The sequence below is a fragment of the Mesoplodon densirostris genome, chromosome 2, assembly GCF_025265405.1.
Source record: "Mesoplodon densirostris isolate mMesDen1 chromosome 2, mMesDen1 primary haplotype, whole genome shotgun sequence".
In the NCBI taxonomy this organism is placed as follows: domain Eukaryota; kingdom Metazoa; phylum Chordata; class Mammalia; order Artiodactyla; family Ziphiidae; genus Mesoplodon; species Mesoplodon densirostris.
In genome coordinates, this window is record NC_082662.1 from 88,022,435 (window position 1) to 88,038,838 (window position 16,404).

At 37.3% G+C, this 16,404-nt stretch overlaps 1 protein-coding gene across 1 annotated transcript in view; it reads right to left on the bottom strand.

Annotated features, from left to right (window-relative positions):
* The window catches only part of DPYD (dihydropyrimidine dehydrogenase), an 820,949-nt gene that overhangs the window by 261,052 nt on the left and 543,493 nt on the right, over positions 1-16,404 (bottom strand). Inside the window, exon 16 of the mRNA XM_060090168.1 lies at positions 7,240-7,323. Coding sequence (XP_059946151.1) covers positions 7,240-7,323 — 84 coding nt within the window. The remainder of the gene's footprint in view (positions 1-7,239; positions 7,324-16,404) is intronic.

The window sequence follows — 16,404 nt, forward strand, 5'->3', positions numbered from 1 at the left end:
TGGTGTGACATTATGGTATACAAACTGCATGATAGCACAGACTAAGATCATAGCCTCTCCCCACCTCATTCCCACATCTCTCTCTTTAGGTCAAACATATTTTTGGTTCATCTTTGTGCTATAGTCACCACACATATAGAAAACTCTCAAATTCACTGTGATGTGATCATTTGAGAGTGATTTTAAAACAATTTGAAATGATATTGCTGTTTTATTTCAGGAATATAACATGATGAGTGTAGTAAAAACCACATTAAGTTTGAAAATACATATTTAGATGTTTTTCCTGCAACCATTCACCAGGTCATTCACCTATTTGTACTAAATATATACATATATATATATATATATATATATATATATATATATATAATTTTTTTTTAACTGACAGACCCATGATTGTTATTCTAGATAAAAACAATGACACTTCCTGATCTAGAACTAGTATCTCAGTTAGATTTAAAGGGTGTTGCTTTCTACTAAAGATTTATTATTTGTAAAAGAAAGGGATCATTTTTATATCATTAACCAACATTAATAACTAAAATTGAAAAACTCATAGAGAACCAGCTTAAGGCAAAATATTGGCAGTTCTGTAAATGCCTCTTACAGATCTCCTGTAGTTGTCTACTTATCCAAGCACCCATGTCTATGTGAATGCCTGGGAATTAAAATCAAATAAAAAATTAGGCAACATAATATAGTGTAAAGCAAATATTTCTTTTTAATAGATATACTCTTTCTCATAACCAAGTTGATAATTTATTTTAAAGCACTTCCAAAATTATACCGCCAAAAGGAAAAATAAAAGAAGGCAGGATAGTAAAATGTATTTGGGTAATATCAGCTTTCAGTCGCTTTTGCAGAAGCTTATACCATGCACCCATTTCTTGTCTGTCTTCCAGGAATGAGGTTATTTTACAGTGCAGTGGTTTCCAAACCTGTGACGTCTCAGGGGCTCAACCCACTGAGGCTAACCTAGCTCACATTTAGCCAGTCAGCTCATAGGCATCAAGAACAACTTCCTAGCCCGAACTTACATTAGTCCTTGTTGATTAGAGCAAAGTTAAACACCACATTCAGGACAAAGCAACACTTTGACACCCATGTTTCTTAGAGAGGCTAGAGTCAGAAGGGATGAGAAGAATCAAGAACCTTAAACAGAGGAGGTCTCGTGGGCACATACCTAACCAGTATCAAAAAGAAAATTTAACTCAGCAGTAAGCCTCACCTTAGATTCCCCCAAGAGATGTCAGAGAGGTCACTGTGACTTGAATCTGTTGTATTTTACCACTGGTGGGGCTCCCACATTTCTTTCTCTAACCTTTAAGATTTCTCATACTCTTGAGCTTTTGCATTTCACCCCTGGGAAATACAGGAAGTGCTATCACTTGTCAACTGTTTTGGCTTTAAAAGAGGGGTCTTTATACTGTCCCCTCTGCAGACATTCAATGGGGACCAGATTGAGGCAGGGCTGTGGTCATTGTTCCCTAGACCTTGTATTGCATATGAGATAGAGGGTCTGTTAGCCCAGCCACTGGAAAAAGGTTTTATTTCCTAAGGGAAGTGCTAGCACATCTGGGGCAATGTGGTCCTCACACTTAGTTTTAGATTCTCTCCCTGGTGACAGACATCTTCTGTCTGGCAAGGACAAGAGCAATAATCTGTGTTTTATGAAAAATGTTGGCATGTTTTAACAGAAGCAAACCTTTTCTCTCTTTTTTTAATAAAAATACAGAGTTTATGTAAATTAAATTTGGACACAGAACAGATCATGAGGGAAATATCAAAGTGTTGCTTTAGGTGATCTTAATATAACTCAACAATTATTTAAGATCACTGAACATTTTAAGATTTACCACTTTTAAACTAGCTTGTTTTGCTTAGCTAAATCATCATAAAAAGCAGGACTGTATATGTATTTCCTGATGAGAAAATTAATGTTAAGATTGTTTTAGTTGAATAATCCAGTGTTTGGAAATTCTATGCAGAGAATGTATGTAAATAAATGGAGGGGGTTGTGAGATAGAAAGACGCAGCAGGTGATGATGGTGCACTGCCATCTTTATTCAGAACTCTGCTTTCCGTGTAAAGCTAGAGTAGTCTTCTCTCCAATTACATACTATCATTTTGGAATTTTCCATCCAAAGGAATTGTTACCAAGCTGGTTGTGCACTATTTAGCAATCACACCCACAATGAAGGCCAAACCATGGCATCCAAAACACTGAACAATGAGAATCCTCCAAGGGCCAGATAAATAACATCTCTGTAGCCTCTTAGAACTGTTAGGTAAAGAAATCCAAATTCATTGACAGTGATTCAATCTCTAGGTCACCATAGACTGAAATGAGAGTATGCACCTAGTTTCTATCTTTAACCCGTTCATATATAAAATATTATTTTTCCTTTCTCATGGAAAATTTGTTTGATTGATAAAACATACCCAATTAATGAATTAGATGTCATTTGAAATAGAATTAGACAGGTGGTTTTTATTTGAATAATTTCAGTTGAAAAGATACGAATTCCAGGCGGAGGGTATAATAGTATTCAAAAAGGTACAGAGTAAGAAGTTTCCAGGGCAACTGAATGACTTATTCAGTTGACTAGAGATTTGGTTACACCCAAATGACAAAGTAGAAAATACTGGACAGAACACCAGATGGGGGTTAATGACAAGGGTATATCATAGGCTCTGAGCCTTGTTAGTTGGTTACCTCAGGCTAAGGTTATTTAGATCACTTCCAAGTCCCCAATTCCTGTCCTCTAAATAAGGAGGCTGAACTGGGAAATCTTCAAGGTTCCTCTCATTTCTGAGAGTCTGTGCCACATCACTGACTCAAGGCAAAGAAGGAAACAGCTGGTGTGAAAAGTAGCTCAAGAAAAGACTTAAAAAATGTATGCTTTCTGATGGCAAGGACAAAAAATCATGGGGATTATGTAACCAGTATTTTAAAGTCCTGTGGAGCATGTTTCCTCTTGCTCTCCTTTTTTGCTATGTGGAAGATAAAATAGGAAGGTAGGAAGACAAGGCAACTTATCCCATACCCCACGCCGCCCCCACCAACTATTTTTCTTTTGGTAGCTGATGGAGGGTCTAAGAATTAAAGGCACTGCTGGCTGAAGAAGGCAGCCTAGAGAATCTTCAATGTCAGGAGCCCAGAGGATTAGCAAAAATGCTGGGAAGGTTTGGTTTCAATACTTAAAGGCTGAAGCAGACAGGCACATACTGATCAAATCCATGTTGCAAATTGAGCACTTATCCTTGGTCAAATGTTTGCTGCTGTTTACATGTACCAGATACATTGTTAAAGGAGCCCAATTAAGCTCTAGTTCCTCACTGCTGCATGGCAGTGCAGGCCAAGTGTGGCCATACCTTCCTTATTGCAAGAGACCTAAGAAGTAGAATTTTTTTGTCCAGCCACCTGTTTTTAAAATGTTGGTAATAATTTCAAAAACAAAACAAACACAACAACAGTAGAAAGCTACTCAAGGTCTATTCAGCTTCTGTGTGAATCTAGGTTAGGAAGTTCTACAGGGTGGGAGTAAAAATATTCAGTATAATTCTAAAAGGACAAAAGAGGGATATTCACTTAATGCCCTAAGAACACTTAGCATTTCAGAAAAGGAGAAGACCTCAAGGAGGTGCCATTTCATCTGGACTTTATAGAATTTATTGTAGTTCAAGTACCTTTATAAAGTAATATGCTGCCACAGGAAATTGGTTTACACAGATTGCATGTAGACAACTTTAAATTTGAATGTCAAGACATCAGAGAAGCTTCCTTATTCCCAAGAGACAGAACACCTCAATAGTAGGTTCAGGTTTGTTTGTGACTTTAGAGCTGACTTAGTCCTGCACCTACTTTCAAATTAATAATAATAATATTTATGCTAATATTCAAGTACTGATTGATTAGGAACTGTTCTCCATGCCTTTCCTATATTCAGGCTTACATGCTAATTAAAGCTCAGGCCCCAGGGGCCTCTGACCAGCTTTGTGACCTGGGAAACATGGAAGCTCAGGTGTTTTGTTTCTTATTTTTTAATTTATTCAATGGGATAAAAACTCATCCTACTTCAGAGGATTGTTAGGAGCAGAAGGAAGAAGACAGAAAAAAATTTCATGTTGTAATATAACTCTGACTCTTTGGAGTATACACAACCCAAACTAGAGCACATTTTCACCTTTACTTGAGCAATAAGTAAAACGTTGACTTTTATGCAGGCCAGGGAAAATGTTAATGTTTTTAAAAAGAACAACATGATATGCATTTATTTCTTTAGTTGTTCTTGTTTTACCAATGCTCTTTATGGGTAGATTAAAAAATTACATGTTAGTCTTCTGCCTATAATGTTAGCATTTAAAGAACATTAAAGCTGGAGGGGATTTAGAGATCATCTACTTCAAATTCCATGTTATAGAGATGGAAACTGATGCTTTAGGAGAGTAAGTGGCTTGATCAAGGTGACATAGATGGTTGACGGAAAGAATAAAGAATGAGACTGCCTTTAAACACTTAGAAAGTGTCATGCTAAGTGTTTAAGATTTTATATGAAGTTTCACTATGCAGGGAATATACAATTCAAATTCCCAAGGTCGGCTTGAGATATCATTTATTTCTATAAATTCCATAAATATATATGATGTCTCTGTGCTGTAAAGGTTAGAGCCTTTTCTATTCATATATTTCACAATTTTTAGTCACTTATGGAAACATAAAGAGTTTAAATATATATGTATATGTTTAAGTATATACAGCTAATTTAAAAGCACTTAGGTACAAAGGCAGTATTTTTCACTTATTTGATATTTGCAAGAAAATATTTGAGATAAAGGAGAATAAAACAGATGTTTAGAGAGGAAAATGTACTGTATTATGATACCTTACCTCATCTTAAGGAGGTAAAATCACTATTGTTTCTAGAAACACCAGAAATGTGGACAGTACAAGAGAGTGTTTCCAATGGATAAATATTCTAGCCATGGAATTAAGGTCAGTTTGTTTCATTCATGAAGCAAACATTTATCAGGCTCTGGCGATACACACAAGTCTGTGCTTGGCACAAAGGGAGCTTTCAGCAGATGGGATTCTGGATCACACTGTGATGGGAAAAATGAATTGGAATGGCTCCTCAGTCCCCCTACACTGAGTACAAATTCCCCATCCCACCGACTTGCAAGTGTTTAAGACTATGAACCTTAGGGAGGGAAGAAGAGCCAGTGGGAACAGGAGGCAGAAAAAGGAAAAAAGGAAATAAAAGAAAAGATGAATAAGTCCCAGATGTTTTTGTGCCCACTCTAAATATTAGTGCATTTTTTTCAATGCACTAATATTCTTCCTTCCTGCTATTTAAAATATTGAACATTCATGTGTCCCGAGGCAGAGTAATCATTTAAATTATGTTGGAGCAAAATGATTAAATTAGCTTTATTTTCCTATTGTATAATTTGAGGATATAATTCAAAAGAAAATTTCTAAACTTGGCTAATAGAAAGAATTGGTTATAGTTTTAGAGATTATAACTAATAAGTGAAATGGAAATAGTTCTAAGTTTCCTTCAGTCTAAGATATAATGGTTGTTGGAACATATGTTTTCCATGAGTTTTAGAAATCTTAATGATAACTGACTGCAAAATTTTAGCACTTGCATCTTCATTCAGCCAAAGGCTGTGAGAAAATTTGTGTGGCTAAATAACTTTCTGGAGAGGATACGCCTAAGACACTTAACAGCTGGGTAAGTTTAGAGGTGTTCCCAGAGCAAAAGTCTACTCTAAAAAATAAACTCAAAGCTGGGCAACATTTTCAAAATAATTGTCATATTTGTGGCAAGGAATATATATTAAAATACATCTTTCTTTTAAAAATTAGTCAATAGATTTAAATTTTCCATAGCTGTTTTAATCCATGTAACTAAAAGATATTTTGGTTCTAAGTTTCAGACACTGGGAAAGGGGTAAAGAGAGAAACTCGACTCCCTCAGGCCCTGCTGCAGGTGTCCTTTTAGGAACCTTCCTCATTTTAACGAAGTTACACATCTTGACACACTGACTGTTGCCTAATCATATGACTTATAAAAGTCATGATTTAATATAACGGTATTTTTCCTCTACAGGTAATTCTGAGGCTCGTTCTATTACCACACTTCCGGATAATCTGTTGTGAGTGGAATAGAGAATGTACTTGAACAACATTTGACTAGGCCATCCTTTCCTGCTGCCATAAAAGAATGGTTTCTTCCTAAGTCACAAATCTACTCTGAATGTTAATTAAATATTTACAAGGTACTTTAAAATCCTCCCTGAATGCTAATATGAAAAGAGCAACCTATGTTCATTTGAATAAGCAGAAATTTCTGCCCAAGTTAAGGGCCTCTGGCCTCTGAGTTTAATTCAAATAACTCTATGACTTGAAAAAAAAAAAGAATTGAAGAATTGAGCACCTACCATGTACAAGGCCCTGTGTCAGATGTGGAAATAAAACTAAACTTTCTAGGACTAGGAAATTTGTCATAAATTACAACATTTTGTATTATTTAATTCACATCATTTCCCTCTGGGCTTAAAAGCTAAATTAGATGCAAAATACTCACCATTTTGGCATTAAGCTTTTACATTGTTCCTTAACGTATAACACTGTATCTAGTTACACAAAGATGCAATGTTTTCTACATATTTACATATATTTCCACATTTTATTCATTAGGTTTTTGAAAGTATTTTAGCATGAAGTTTCCATTTATTGTATCGAAAAATAAAAATAGCATCAAAGTCTTTTTGCAACTCCCAAAACACAGTTAGGGAATAATGATCATATGCTAAAAAATGTAAAATGCAATTTGTGCTGTGCCCCATTTACTACAAAATCACTACGAACAATGCATTTTGTACAGTATATTGCTCCAGGGAAACTGGATCAGCATCAGGAATGAATAAAGAACATTGCATTTGAAATCAGCTAATTCTGCTTCAGCGCTTTTAAAAACTATCTGTTATGATATTACCTCCTGTCAAGCACATAATGTGATATTTTCCTCAATAAACCTAAACAGTTGCTGTAATTTCAACTTCTCTCATTTTCCACTTTTTAAGCACTAAATATTTAAACAATGCAGACCTGGAAGTCTCAAGCCACTCATCTGATCCTCCCATCTTCTGCCTAAGGTATAGTAACTATCCGTACAGGGCCTGTTCTGTCACACAGACATACATAATGGCAGCTGTTGAGGTCCTTACCTGCCCGCAAGCCAGGCCCATTCCTCTTTCTCCCATGCCATGTGGACACGATAAATTTAACTCCAGGGCATCTGCTCCAGAAGCCTTTAAGATGTGGAAGGAAAATGAAAGTAAAGGCAAAGCTTTATTCGTGTACTGATAGGTTTCACCACTGATAACTCAACAAAGGTTACATTTGCCAAATTTTAACTACTCTGCTTTCTGCACCACGGCTACCTTGTGAGGTATATTCCGACTCTCTCAAATGAGAGTGTGTATGGCAGCAATAATAATAACAACAGCAAATATTTATTGAGTGCTTATAAGATGACACTCACTGCACTATGTGAGTTATATTTGTTATCTCTGACTCTCATAATCCTTGGATTATTAGGGTACCAATTTTACAGATGAGGAGACTGAAGCTCAAGGGAATTAAATGACAAACCTGGTTATCAAACGCCACAGCAGAGATTTTAACTCAGGTCTGTTTGACAGCACATTGATTCTGCCCTACAAAACTTCTATTTTCAAAGAAACAAATCTTACTAATTCTGGATAATTGGTACTGGAGGTAGCAGTGCAAAGAAAAATGTAGTAGGCTAGCTGGAATGAATTTGAGTAAAATTTTAAATGTTCCCCTTTTATCAATTAACTTTTATTATTCATTAATACTGCTTTCATATGCTTCAGAGCATTCAAGCATGTTAATTCCCCTAACTGGAACTACATTCATTATGTTCTATGTTGCTTTAAAAAAATTTAAAAGTAAAATAAAATTTTGGTAACAGTTCAAATTAAACCAAAGTATAGAAAAATATAAATAGTCTTTCTCTTCTCTCCTTCAATTTCCTACCTCTAAAGTAATCAATGTTAACAATTTAATGTGTAATTTTCTACTTTTTCTAGGTATATAAAAAAGTAAAACATACATATAACACATGCATCGGGCTGCTTTTTTCTTCTTGGTTTTGCTCTTTATATTTTTCATTTTTTTCTTCCAGTTTCATTGAGATATAACTGACATATAGCACTATATAAGTTTAAGGCGTGCAGCATAATGATTTGACTCACATGCATAACGAAATGATTACCACAAGAAGTGTAGAGAACATCCATTATCTCATATAGATACCAAATAAAAGAAAAAGAAAAAAAAGCCCTTGTGATGAGAACTCTTAGGGTTTACTCGCTTAACAACTTTACATATGACATACAGCAGTGATAATTATATTAGTCAAGTTGTACGTTACATCCCTAATACTTGTATATCTTATAACCAGAAGTTTATGCCTTTTGACTGCCTTCACCCAACACACCCTGACTCTGATAACCATAAATCTGATCTCTTGTTCTATGAGTTTGTTTGTTTGTTTATTTTTGAAGTATAACTGACCTACAACACTGTGTTAATTCCTAGTGCACAACATAGTGATTCAATATTTCTATACATTACAAAAGGATCACCATGGTAAGTCTAGTCACCATCTGTCACCATATAAAGATATTACACTACTACTGACTATATTTATCATACTGAACATTTCATACCCATGACTCATTTATTTTGTAATTAGAAGTCTGTACCTCTTAATCTTTCTCTCCTATTTCTCTCATGTGTTTTAACTGATAATCAATTTTATTGTATTTCTTAAAAGTCCATGCTAAGAAACATGAAGTACAGATAATTTTGTCTTACTTTAATAATTAAACGGGATTCTTTCTTATTTAACTCATTAATTCATTAGTATACAAATGTGTCTTAACAAAAATGAAAAAAAAATTTCACGCTAAGCATTCTTATAATAATTGGAGAAACAGAATTTTTGAGAAATCTTCTGTAAAAACTCTAAGAACAAATCAAACACTTTTTTTTTTTTTTTTCGGTATGCGGGCCTCTCACTGCCGTGGCCTCCCCCGTTGCGGAGCACAGGCTCCGGACGCGCAGGCCCAGCGGCCATGGCTCACGGGCCCAGCCGCTCCGCGGCATATGGGATCCTCCCAGACCGGGGCACGAACCCGTATCCCCTGCATCGGCAGGCGGACTCTCAACCACTGCGCCACCAGGGAGGCCCCAAACACTTTTTAATTTGAGGAATGGAGGATAAACTAAACAATTCTTTTATCTAACTTCTGGAACTGTTCCAATGCCACAATTTCCTCTTAAGTAAGGTAAACCAGAAGCTTGAATCAGTTCCCATAATATTATAACATGTCTATAGCATCACACAAAGACTTTAAAAAAAGTTCATTATTTTCTAGGTGTACCAAACCTTTCTTTAGGCCAACAGAGTCTCTTCAAGTCTCTCTTTTCTTCCTAATCGATCAAGATTTTAGCCTATTTTTTCCTGTTTCATGAATTTTAAATAGGACCTCAACAAACTTAAAAATTCTAGTTAGTTCTTTCTTGGTTGACTTCCTACCCACCTTTATTCATTAGTGAGTCTGCTTTTTCTTCTGTACATTTGGGAAAATTCATTTGCTCATTCAGCCTATTTTCTAACATGGTTTTATTAAGGTTTTTGCTTCTTTAATTCAATTTTAAAATGCTTCATGTTATTTGAAAATTACCATGAATCACGCTACATTTTTTCCTGCTGGTTTGGTGGTAATCTTGGACAAAGCACAACCTGCTAAACTCTTGAGCTCTAATCCTAGAGCTGCTAAGGAATTTGGGCAAGTCAGTTAACTTGTTTTGTCTCCATCTATTATTTATTTATTTATTTATTTGCGGTACGCGGGCCTCTCACTGTTGTGGCCTCTCCCATTGCGGAGCACAGGCTCCGGACGCACAGGCTCAGAGGCTACGGCTCACGGGCCTAGCCGCTCCGCGGCATGTGGGATCTTCCCGGACCGGGGCACGAACCCGTGTCCCCTGCATCTGCAGGCAGACTCTCAACCACTGCGCCACCAGGGAAGCCCTGTCTCCATCTATTTAAGTGTAAACCGGCGATAATATGACCTATCTCAAAACCATGTCATGTGGGAATTTCCAGCTTAATTAAAACATTGTACATTGTAATTATATACAATACTGCGCTTTTCTTATTATTTCTTAGTTATTTCAAATACTTCTTTTAGACTTCTTTATTTCTTTTAAATTGCTAGTTGAATTGCAGCAATTAATAGTAAATCAATTCAACAACATTTTGGAATAAGTTTTAGGTACCATTCGCATATATATTTACATTATACATGTTTCCTAAATTGTAAGTGCAAGTTTACAATTAGCTATCATAGTAGACAATAATAACTAACATATACTGAGTACTTACAGTATGTCAGACATTTTACTGGGCTCTTTGTAATAGGATATACCATTATCCCCATTTTGCAAGTGATAAAACCAAAGTACAAAGAGTTCAAGTGACTCACTTATTGTTCTATAGCTTGTAAATGAGAGCAGGGTCTTGAACCCAAGCATTCTGAGTCCAGAGCCTGTATTCTTAGTCACTATCATAACTGATTAGAAATCACTTATTCCATGGCTGGAGTTGTTTCAGTGTGTTAACAAAACATTACAACTCAACATCCTTAAAGCTTCTAAACTTTAAATAAATATTAAAATCTTGTAAAACCACTTATCCAATTTAAAGTCTGTTCAGTGTCTAATTGTTAAAAATGTCCCCAGTGTTATACATGTATACAAACACTGACCCACCAAACACACCTGGAAAGACATTTGAAATGAGCATCTAGGCTTCAAAAACAGGTAATCCTGCTCAAGGTAACACCAAGAGATGGGGAATATTCAATTGGCCTCTGTTTGAATATTTCTGTTATACGATGTGCACCACCTTAAAAGGTAGTTAATTCTATTTCCAAGCAACTATATGCATTCAAAAAGCCTTAATTGTTGAATTTTCATGAAATGTTAAATTAACTGAAACTGGGCATGCATTCTTACTCTTGTTAGTCACAAGCTTTTTAGTTTAGTCACTTAGCCCAGAGTTTATTCTGCCTCACCTAAATGATTATACAATAAAGTAATCTAGTGAAGGCAGTGACAGAAAATTTGCTGTTTCTAATTTCATATATTATCTATCACCCATCTATCGGCATGAAATAGAATGATATGTTAATAGTGTGGACTATGGAGCCAGAGTTCATGGGTTTGAATCCCACTTTTACCACATACTAGCAGTGTGAGTGTGGGCATATTATTTAACAACTTTTGGCCTCAGTTTCCTCACTTCTAAAAGGTGGAAAACAATGAAAGTAACTCATAAGGTTGCTTTTCTAAGGTATAAATAAATTTAATCAAAGTGAATGACTTAGGAAAGTGCCTGGACTACATTAAACACTCTGTGAGTGTAAACAATTGCTATCTATCTACCTGTCTCTCAGTCCATCCATCCATCCAGTTAGAATCTCCAACTTGCCCTTCCTCAGCTTTGATCTGAAAAACATTTAGAGTAGCTATCCATACTTCAGCGGGAAAAAAGAAAACTATTCGAAGGAATTCTCAGAGTAGTGGTAGTAGTGGGATTTCTAAAATTTTCTGAATGATTTAATAAAAACTCTCAGAGAAACTAGGGAAGCAAAACCACAAACCCTTGTACAATATATATAGCAAAATCGGGTACACAGCTCTTTCCCTTCTCCTTTCCTTACCTCTCCCTTCCTTCCCGATCAATGTAGTTCTAAAGTCATTAGTTGGGGCAGAGCAAGGTAGGTGACTAGGAAGATCTAAGGAAGAGCCATGAGGGTCCAGTGTGGGATATCAGAGCCCGAGCACAGTGAGAAGGATAGACATGTGGAAGGTGGCTTGGTGTCATGCATCAGAGCCCTAGTGGGAAGGGAAGTCTTCCATGGATCAGGGGAACAGGCAAAGGACAACAGAGCCCAAGTAGGGTGGAGAGGCATGAAGCTACGCTTTTTGGATTCTCTCTTAATTTCTTCTGTTAAAAGAATGAGCGAGGTCCACTGCCAACTTTCTATGTAGCAACAGTGCCAACTAGTCTCAACTATCCAAAACTGGGGACACAAGTTTTCTGGGACCTTAAACCACTTTGAAGTGGACGTGGCACAGGTAAACACTGAACTGGCTTGGGACCCACTGGGCACAAAGTCTGTGACTATCTCTTGTCTCCAACTAGGTGTCTATCTTCCCTGATTCCATTCCGTCCTGCTTACTGTTAGTGTTCAGGGACTTATATCAAACTGGTCCTACATATTTCTGTAATGCACCTCTCTGCTTCTTACCTCAGCCTATTTGAGATTTCCTAACTTCAACATCTATTTAATTTTATGAAATACTGCTAGCCCAGATCCAGGTCAAAAATGACAAGAACCTGGCTTCAAAGTGGTTTACTTGGACTCTCTGCTAGGAATAGCGTGGCCACCTGGTTTGACATCTATGCCTCTCAGCTGGGCCTTCCTTGCCTCATCCTACCAGTTACAGCCAGACCCTTGGCAATCCCTCATCAAGTCCCTGACTTAAAATCTTCAGCTTTGGATCTTAATCACCTCAAGTTCATTGGTGCCCAACAAAGTGCACTCTTCCCATTTATTGTATAATTGCTTCCTTTTTGTTCATCACATGCCAGTATGCCAGCTCTGTGCCTCTATTTTGCTTCACTCAGCAAAGATCTGAGAACTATCCGCTGGCTGGCAAAGCCATATGTTTGGAAATGGGAATTAAACAGTGGACCAGATGGGGGTCTCTACACCCCCCACCCCCAGAGTTTGCTTTGTCATAAGGAAGATAGGTTACAGGGCTGATGACACCACTGTTAATCACCATTTTATTAAATGCTGCATAAAAAAGGTACAAGCAAAGGTAGACCCAGATTTGGCAGAGCCTGAAGTTTGTACAATTTGGGGAAACTTCTTTAAAAATGAAAAATAACTAAAAAATGACAAACAGAAAATTAGTACAGGTGCTTGGAAGTAGCTTGTACAAGTCAGAGCTCTGAAACTTAACCTTCATTAGCTTTATGGTAAACCAGTTTCCGAGGACAGGATCTTAGAAGGAGTAGGACAGGGGGGTTAACCTACTAGTTAGGGAGCTCAGAGTGGAGGAAGAGGGAATATTCCAGGCCAGGGGAACAGCAAAGGCTCTGAGGTGTAAATGTATTGGAGGAGTGAAAGAAGGCCATCGGGGACTGGAATGTAAAGAACAAACCCAAGATGACACTGGGGAAGTGGCAAGGTACCATACCATGTAGGTCAGGTCAGGAGTTCTGCATCTTCAGAAGGGTAGCAGGAAGACTGTGGATTGATTGAGGGAGAGATTAGTGGGGCATCCTGAGATAAACTTAGATTAGGATGGCAGCAATGCTTATTGAGCCACACCTAATTTATATGTCTCCTCAAATCTGATGGCCTTAATTGCCACCCAAGCTTTTGCCACTAGCTTAAAAAGTACTATCCTACATCTCCCATCATTGCCAGCTCTCACAGCTCCCTCAGGATGACAGCGGGGCTCTGTCACAGCCTCCACTGTACCTGTCAAAGTGGGAGCTCCAGGAGGGTCAGTGCCCTCAATATGCTGTGGGATTTGACTTCCCTAGCAGCTACCTAAAGGGGGCAGGACACATAACCCAAAAGTGCGGAAGAAATTAAAGTGCTGTAGTGTAAAATTTTACCAATGAGAGACAGGAGACAGGAAGGAACCAGTAGATAGCTCCCTCACCCTTCTTCTCTTCTAAACTGCTGTGAGGCAGGACAATTCCATACAGCCCTCCCCGTCCCACACGACTGAGCGATTGGCTCCATCTCCTTGGGAAGTGGCAGCCAGCTCTGGGATGCACCATGCTCTCTCTGCTTTCCCTTCTTCCTACTGCCTTTCCCTGCCCTCACTTTTACTGCTCTGGAATTGAATCCTTCAATGAAGCATCTTCACATTAATTTTGACTCAGGTTCTGTTTTCTAAGCTAACACGCATTAAGAAAGAAACGGATTCAAAAATCTATTCAGGGCTTCCCTGGTGGCGCAGTGGTTGAGAGTCCGCTTGCCGACGCAGGGGACACGGGTTCGTGCCCCGGTCCGGGAGGATCCCACATGCCGCGGAGCGGCTGGGCCCGTGAGCCATGGCCGCTGAGCCTGCACGTCCGGAGCCTGTGCTCCGCAGCGGGAGAGGCCACAGCAGTGAGAGCCCCGTGTACGGCAAAAAAAAAAAAAAAAAAAAAATCTATTCAAACGAGTTCAAGATCTATTCAAGACCTACTATTGTGTATGGTTCAATTTGGTATACACATTTAAACTGTAAACATATCTACACAGCTGAGGCTCTCCCTTATTCACCTTTGTTTTGGCTGGCCAGGGACTCTGCACATGGTAGGTGCTTCATAGACCTTCCTTGCATGGAATTGGAATAGGTTATCAATGTCCCAGAAAAGTAGGATAGTGTGTGGTCGGATAACTGAACCAAAAAATATTGAGCAGAGCCTAACCATGTTACTGATTTGACACCAAGCTGTAAAAGCTTTTCCAGAGGCTGCTTCTGTTTTATGGTGTTCATAAGACAAGACAAATGAAAACCAGGTTGAGGAATGCATAAAAGAAGACATTAAAAGTGTGGGTATTCTAACGTTAGAGTGAAAAGGAAGGTTTGGTTCAACATGGTTCTATTTCCAAGAATATGCATGTGACAAAAAAGATATACTGTATGTGCATTAACTTTTAAAAACAGCATTTAGTAGAATTTACCATATTTTAAGAATGTACTAGGTTCTTTTTTTTTTAACCGCCCACGTGGTCTTAAAATGTTTATTCAAAATAGTGAAATAAAATGGTAGCCTCTGGTGAAACAACTAATAATGATCCCTTCTTGTGCAAATTTTCATTCTGATATAGAGTTTCTGTCTCTATTTTTTCATGTTTTTATACAACTGGATCTGTTCTGCTGTTACACATGTGCATTTCTGTTTTCAGATATAACAGTAAAGAGCAGATTTCCTCAATTCCCTACTGCGTAATTCAAGAATTAATCTACTCTAAGGAGAAGAACTTCATGAATTTAAAGTATACCCATCACCACATAAAGTGATTTGCCGAACTTAAAAGCAGTGGCTCGCTACAACAGCTGGTGTGTTATCTCAGATTTCTTACCCATCATTATCACCACGCCAAAAGAAATGTACATTCTAAGTGGTATAGTAACTTTGGCTTGAACACTTTTTGTTTTTGTTGATTTGTTTTAATGTGGGCTCTTCCATTGTAAGAAAATCTGTTTTAATCTGTTTTGAAGCACGTGTTCATAGAAACAAAACCAAATACTGACTCTACAAAGCTTGACTGGGTGTCCCCCATATAAGCTGTGATGGAATCATGCTGCCTATCGCTGCCCTCCAGGGGGATGTGAAGACCTGGGGATAGTTCCTTCATGTGCTATACCCTGAGTTGGTCCATATTTTAAGATTAGAGGGAAGTGTTTTTTTTTAATTGACACCATCTATGGATTGAACTGCTTGATATGTACATTGCTTTCCTGTGGAGAGATCCCACAGACTGTTTTGACTGAATGGAAGGCCTATCTTTTTCTTTTGTTTTTTTTTTTTAATGTTTTCCTTTTTTTTCCTCCTTACTTCCCCTTTTATTGATTGATTGATTGCTATAAGAACCTAGAAAATGATATCAAATTGTACTTTTAAACTACAATTTAAGAAATAGGTATAGAATGTGAGAAATATGAAAAATATCTTTAAGTTGGTTACATGTATAAAGGCTTTTGACTTTTTAAAAGTAAAATTTGCTTATTTAAAAATTAATGCTCATTACTGAAGAAAATTCTTTAAGTATTTTATTCTATAGAAGGCAGAGAAGCTAGTAGCGTGATAAAGCAATTCATCATAGTCAAGCTTTAAATTGGCAAAACTCATGCCAAACATGGGCTCTGTGGAAGATTTCATGGTCAATTAGGCAAATACATGTATGAAATGGACCCAGCTACAAAGATCATAAAGCCAATTACTGATCATGTTAATTTCACCCCTCTAAGTCCCAGAAATAATTTTTGCCCTCGCAGGTTTAAGATATACAAATAAAATATACAATCACTATTTTTGAACACTATAGAAAGCTTTATAATATTTTATAATGTAGAGTCCTTAGTTCATAAGTATTGTTAGATTTAGTCTTCTATATTTCTGAGAGGTTTTCAAGAAACCCCAGCTCAAGCTGTCTACAGTATTTTTCATGACAACACGATGGACATAAGTATACAATTTTAGGTATGTATTT